General features: G+C 40.4%; 1 protein-coding gene across 4 annotated transcripts; it reads right to left on the minus strand.

The window, feature by feature from the left end:
- Positions 1 to 3,163: 3,163 nt before the first annotated feature.
- Positions 3,164 to 5,456, minus strand: LOC115158172 (C-C motif chemokine 17). Of its 4 annotated transcripts, none has more exons than XM_029706797.1 (5): positions 5,310 to 5,456; positions 4,480 to 4,609; positions 4,017 to 4,164; positions 3,722 to 3,762; positions 3,164 to 3,525 (listed from the first exon to the last, which is right to left on the minus strand). In XM_029706797.1, exons 1-4 carry the CDS (start codon positions 5,371 to 5,373, stop codon positions 3,724 to 3,726), a joined length of 381 nt encoding a protein of 126 aa, XP_029562657.1. In that variant the 5' UTR covers positions 5,374 to 5,456; the 3' UTR covers positions 3,164 to 3,525; positions 3,722 to 3,723. The 4 variants fall into 4 exon arrangements, with proteins under 4 accessions (XP_029562657.1, XP_029562655.1, XP_029562654.1 ...); XM_029706795.1 differs by having other exon boundaries at positions 3,717 to 3,762; XM_029706794.1 differs by having other exon boundaries at positions 3,688 to 3,762; positions 5,310 to 5,455.
- Between the last annotated feature and the right edge of the window lie 890 nt (positions 5,457 to 6,346).

A 6,346-nucleotide genomic window follows, 5' to 3' on the forward strand; every position in this document is an offset into this window, starting at 1 on the left:
TATCCTCTCCTGTTGTCCTGGTTTCCAGTGGTTTGCAGAAGAGGATGTCTTCCTTAATTGACCCCCCATAAATGTAACGGACATATACCAGGAGCTGTGCCAGCTGTAACGCATAGAATTCACTGGCTTGTACGGAAGCAGTAATTGTTTCAAAACATCCCCTGCCATGTCACTGATGCGTCGTGAAACAGTGTTGTTTGATGAAGACATTGTCTGTATAGTTTTTTTGGCCTTTCCCCCAGCATTGTCCCAGCCATATCCGCAGCAGCAGGAAGAATTAAGTCCTCCACAATAGTATGGGGCTTGCCTGTCCTAGCCACTCGGTAGCTCACCACATAAGATGCTTCTAGCCCCTTCTTATTAATGGTATCTGTTGCTTTTTGCACATATAACACACTGTGGCTGAGGAAAGGCACTACTCCCAATATAAGTGAACTCCACATCAATGTAGTTCTCATCATATTTGCGCCTCTTCGATGGTCCAATGTCCCTGTCTGTTGTTCGGGGTTGAAGCTCTTTGGCTGCATCAGATTCAGAACGGTCAGTGTCCATGCTAGCTGGGCTAACAACAAATGTAGAATTACTGATGCTAGCATTGGATGTGCTCGTGGAAGCAGAACAACTTGTGTCGTCGACAGGTGCAGGTGTAGTACTGCTGGTGTGTCTCTATGGACGAGGGCCTTACTTGTTTTTGACCATTTATCAATTTTCGAGCAATAGGAACGAGCAGCAGCTAAGTTTGGCTACATACGGACCGTTAGTGGTATTCCCGCGAGAGAGTAGCGGTTCATGTGATTGGATGTTCATTATTTGACTAGGCTACCTGTATCTGACATCGTGTTGTTATTTTGCTGAACACTAGATGGTTTAATTTTATTTTTGGCAGTGAAACGAGGCTACTCAGGCAAGAAGAAAACCTCACCCAAATGTATAGCCCCGTTGGAAAATATAAATGGACTGTTTGAAAATGTGAATATTTATTTTTATTTGTAAAAAATGTACCCCCGACGGCATCCCCAGTTTGGGAATACCTGGTCTAGAGGAAACTGATGTGAAAGAACTGGGCAGGTGAAATCTAATTTCTCGTAGATATCTAGCTACTATATTGTTTTCACTTATTTTATGTGTTCATAACAGTAGAGACCACTTTTGACTGTTGTTATGTACTCTGTATTGGATTGATTTTCATGAACAAGAAAATAAATGCCATTCAATGGCCTTTTTAGAATTTGTGAATAAATGGGATATCCATTTGTATACTCACAATCAATTAGATGGTTCTGTTGCATGGCTTGATTTTTAGTTTATTGTTCTATATTTTTCCACTTTTAGTTGGTGGTTATTCTTTTTAATGTGAATCTACCTCTAACATTCAAGTGTACATATGCTTTCTCTTGAGTCATTTTATTTTCTGCCCCAAACATTACCAAGAGGTAATTTTATACCATATTATCCATGCTACCAACTTTGATAAGCATTTTTTCTACAGTTTCAAAAACAAATATTGAATTTATGATGTAATGTACTGTAGTTTGCTTGATCTGTCAATTGAATCAACGTGAATGTATACAGTATATATTTGTACCGATATCTGTAATGTTTTATACTTGGGTGATTTCTATGTTACTTATTGAGCTAAATTGGGTTTAGACTTTTTGTTGTTTTTTAAAACAATATTTGTAACAAAGATGTATTTTCAGTGTTAACTAGTGTTTCTTAACTGAACATATTTTGGTACTAGTCACTTAAGTATGTGAAAGTATTACTGTATGCTTGTTCTGAATAGGAATGTTCATATCATTGGGGCTGTTGTATGTTTCTGTGCGTAGTAAAGATGGACAAATATGGACAAAAGGATGTTACATAGCCTACTGAATTACTTGATATGTTTCTCCCCCAATGTTGCTATGGTTTATATTTTAGGGCTTGAATCCATCTCTCTTTGTTTGAGTGTTGTGAGTCTTTTTAGACAATGTGAGGATTGAATATCCATTTGTAGAATATGAGGGAGATCTTCATGTATTTCTTGAATCATAACTAAAAGGCTCACCAGATATTCCCTTTCCTTGATGCTGTAACCTTACATGGCCATTTCAGTTCAACATCCAGTGCAAGCACTATAGCCAGTTGTGATAGTGGTACATTTGATTATGGCTTTTCTATTTTATTTGACTGTTGAAAAAAGTGGAAAAATGTTATGCCTAAAACATAATTTGAAAGTTGAATGTTAAGTGAAAAAGGTTTTAAAAGTAAGTAGGCCTACTGTGTATGTAGTTACGGAAAAAAAAGAAAAAAAAACTTGACTGTGGTTCAGAGCATATTGTTGTAATTTGTGACTCTTGTTTTGTGTATTAAATAGTTGATTTATGTTTTTGTGAGATGGCTCAAATTTGGATTGCTTTTGGGAAGTGTCATTATCAGTATTTTGTTGGAAGAATAGGAGTTGCAACAAATAAATGTCTCAGGAATTGACAATTGTGTGAATCTCTGGAGTGTAATAAATATGGGCGAGAGATTCCCCAGGGGGTGGTGGTATCCTCCTGTTGTCTGGCTACCCCTGGTGGAGAATCTCCTGTTTTTGGCCCCGAGTCTCCATGGATTCTTCCTCATGACTAGTCTAAACTTCAGGACTGAACACCTGCATTACATTCCAGTTGGCTTCACACTTACAGTACTGCCTCTCATTGAATAAAGTCTCCCTATTGTTGGTCTAATCCTCTAGGTAGCGATATGGTGTCAAGTTGTCTTCACCAAAATTAATGAACTGTCAAATGGAGTGCCAGAGCCATTTTGGGCATCTCAAACAGTGTTGAGCCAGAAGCTCAACGCTATGGGAAGCATCAATTACCTTTTGTCTTTGAGTGAAGGTGCTGGGTACCTCAACATCAAACAGAGTGCACCCACCCAGGGCCAGTAAACAGAAGCAGCGTGGGGCCTCAGCCAGAGAGGAACCAACACCACCTTTGTGTGTACATATACACGCTGCTTCTCTGGGCTATTAATACAGCCGTGTTTTATAGCAGTTACTGTTACAACTGCACCTATAAGAGAAATCATAGAGTAGCTACTTGAACCAATTAAATATAACCACACTAATACTTTGAGTAATCCACTGACCTATATTATAGATTGAGCCTAGGCTACAATAAGAAAGAAAATCTAATTATTTCAGGTTCATTTATTTATAAAAGATCCACTTCAGATGTGTTTAAACATACAGTGCATTTTTCTACATTACATTGTGTTTCAGGCGAGAACAAGCCCTCTATCAAATTGAACAGGTATACATAGACGGTGAAGACTGGTTTCTTGGGATAGAGTAATCAGAAATACTTAGCAAATACTTTGGCATAGTTAGCGACAGTCAGTGTAAAATACATTTAGCTATATATCAAAACCTCTCATGGACTGTATGGCAATGACAGCTCAGCCACCACACTCCCAGGCAGATAGTGACACGAGACGACTGGAGAGTCAGCAAGCTTGGCTGAGTTAGGATGACATTCCGCTGGAAGTTTACTTGGCCTGCAATGACAGGAGAGAGAGTTCGGTTCAGTTCAATAAATCTTTATTGTCCCCAAAGGGCAATTTAAGGGTAATTTAAGTGCACCATAAACGTTAGATACTTTAGGTCATAACAGACAATACAATATTGCTGGAGTAAAAGGAAGAACAGATGTCACCTATGACAATAATTCTCCTGTGGTAACAACAACCTCACACTCATTCCACATGGAAGGCATCCCACCCATCCTTCTTGTCCTGATAGAGAAAAGAAAACTGTACAGCAGTGTATTCAAATGTGGAAAACCATTGTCTATGGAGACGTAATCAGGGGGAAAGTATAGCACACTTTTGAATAAAGCTAATATTTCCACTCTTTCTAATAAAGCCTTTTGAATGTTCAATCACTCCTACCATAGGAATGTTTATATAGTATCTTAATGTAGTATAACTGCAATGTGGGTTAGATTGAATTGAGCCCTATGTGTATAAACACAGTGCATATTTCCCACCTCCGACATGACTGGCAGGTTGCCATGAGGGTAGAGCCACATGATCCTATGTGCTTTGGTCCTCTGCCTCTGGAGCAGCTTCCTCAGTAACCTCTTGACCTTTCGGTCTCTGGGGTCAGCACACTTCACCGCCTTCTTGGTGTACAGTCTGCAGCCACAACAACACAGACAAAGAACATTCACCATGACAACCTTCCAACTGAAACATACAGTACAAACTGTAGATATGCAGCATGGTTTTAATAAAGCCTTCTCTGAACCAAAGCCTCAACAAAGTTGGCTAGTGAGGATACTTTTTTTTGGATGGCTTGTTATTCCCACATATTTCCTTCTTCACTTCCCTGGCAATTACAGTAGAACATGAGCCATAACAACAGGACCTGGATAGATGACAATGCCTCATAGCTCTGAGAGGCATATTTTCCATGTCTGCGAGTTGCTTCGGGATAGTTGAAATACTTGCATGATGGCTTTTATACTGCAGTCTGGCCCCTCCGTCTGTACCTCAAACCTCAGCACGTCTTTGGTGCGCACTTTCCCCTGGGAGTACTGCATACAGCACTGAACATCTCTCTGCATCTGTACCCCGTTACCTGAGAGAGAAGGGGGGAGAGAGGGGTGGGGGGGAGAGAGAGAGATGGAGAGAGGCAAATGCTTAAGTCAAATTCGTCAAAGCACACTTACGGTATATGAAGGCTGATTGCTATTGGCTCATAAGGAGGGTTGTTATGATACTGTAGATTATAAACACATATATTAGTAGGAATGTAAGGCATTTCATTGCACTATCATTAGACTATCTAAAGGTTCATATGTAATGGTTGCTCTTTTTGACAGGATATGTCATCTAGAGTGCAGACAGCCAGAAAGATTTTGAACATCCCATGATCCCCCATAATGTGCTGTTATGCCAGTGGCACTGTGACTACATGACAAGGCTTTTCATCCAACCAGAGTGAGTAAGCACAATAATATTAGCTGAGATAAACAGTTACCATATGCGTGTCATATGAAAGCTGCTCTGAACCTTGTCATATTTTATCATTGATATCATTTCTTCCCATTAAAGTCTGAGGTATTCAGTTAGCTTGTTATTAGCGTTCAATGTTTTGATGTGAAATCAGTCTTCATTCTAGCCCTCTATTTACATCCATGGCTCTCCCTGCTGCTGCTGCTCCAGTATTCCCTCTTCCCCTCTCCTCTAGCTTGCTCTCCTTCGCTTCCCTGCTAAACTGGCTCCCAGCAGGGTGCATTCTGCTAACGGTATACACTGTAGGTGTTATTGTGTCTTACCTTCCACCGAGCCCAGGAGAATGACAGTCAGAGAAATAACAGTCACAGTCTGCAACAGAAACATGGTGAGCCTGGCAGGGAAGTAATCTGCTGTGTTACCTTCCCCTCTATTTCTGTCTCTTATATTTCTCCCTCCCTCCTTTTCACTCTCTCCCTCGCTCTCCCTCAAACACACACATGCACTCCCTAACCCTCCCCCCTCCAGCTCCCCCTCTCCTCTGAGTGCCCCACTCACTGTGTTCATTTCCATGTCTTTCCCACTCTTCTAAAAAAGGGGCTTTCCCCCCAAAAGGCTCTTAAAATAATCCAGATTTATGGCATTCTCTAATGCTGTCATGGAAAATGCTCTACCTTGTTGTAGGTGTGTCCCATAAGCCTTGCAGCTATGTTATGACTGTCACTGCTCAAGCACAATACAGGGAACACCAAAGCTTGTGATACACATGACACTGTAATACATTCATGTTGTTTTCATTCATGTAAAATGACAAAAGGCATCTCTAGTACCAACATGGTTCAAAGCACAAGCAAGTTACATGCAGTCTGTTTCCAAAATAAACCACCACTAATACTACAAAACGGCAACCAGCTCTCTACCATTAGATAGATCACAAGAAATGATAACATGTTGAGAACAGAAGCCGATTTGCCAACTAAAGTAGAGCTGTACATGTTCAATACAGTCTGGACTGTGACTGACTTTGTATAGCAGCTACGTTCTAACAATCATTCTCAGTACAACACCTAACAACCATTTCAAGAGGTCTGGACCTTTCTTGGTATAATGGCAAAGGTCTTACACAAATGCAAGTCCCAGATGGCTACCCCATAAATTTGCAACATTTGGTGTCAGAAGTGGAACGCATGGGGCTAAGCACGATGGCATCCAAAGTGTAGGAGTAGTTTGTGTGTTTCTTACTTGCCTTTATGAACAGAGTGTCTGACAAGTCCCCAAATTCAGTACTATAACTAAATACAAAATGTCAAATATAAAATGGCCTACATTATTGGAGGAAATGGATACAAAGTCAACGCTG

Source organism: Salmo trutta, chromosome 22, assembly GCF_901001165.1.
Source record: "Salmo trutta chromosome 22, fSalTru1.1, whole genome shotgun sequence".
NCBI classification, from domain to species: domain Eukaryota; kingdom Metazoa; phylum Chordata; class Actinopteri; order Salmoniformes; family Salmonidae; genus Salmo; species Salmo trutta.

Excerpts from the sequence above, each read along its gene's own strand:
- LOC115158172 (XM_029706797.1), bottom strand. The coding sequence starts at position 5,373 with ATGTTTCTGTTGCAGACTGTGACTGTTATTTCTCTGACTGTCATTCTC. Across the intron at positions 4,165-4,479 it reads TGCAGTATAAAAGCCATCAT|ACTGTACACCAAGAAGGCGG; the intron begins GCAAGTATTTCA and ends TTGTGGCTGCAG. Across the intron at positions 3,763-4,016 it reads ACCTGCCAGTCATGTCGGAG|GACAAGAAGGATGGGTGGGA; the intron begins GTGGGAAATATG and ends TTTCTCTATCAG.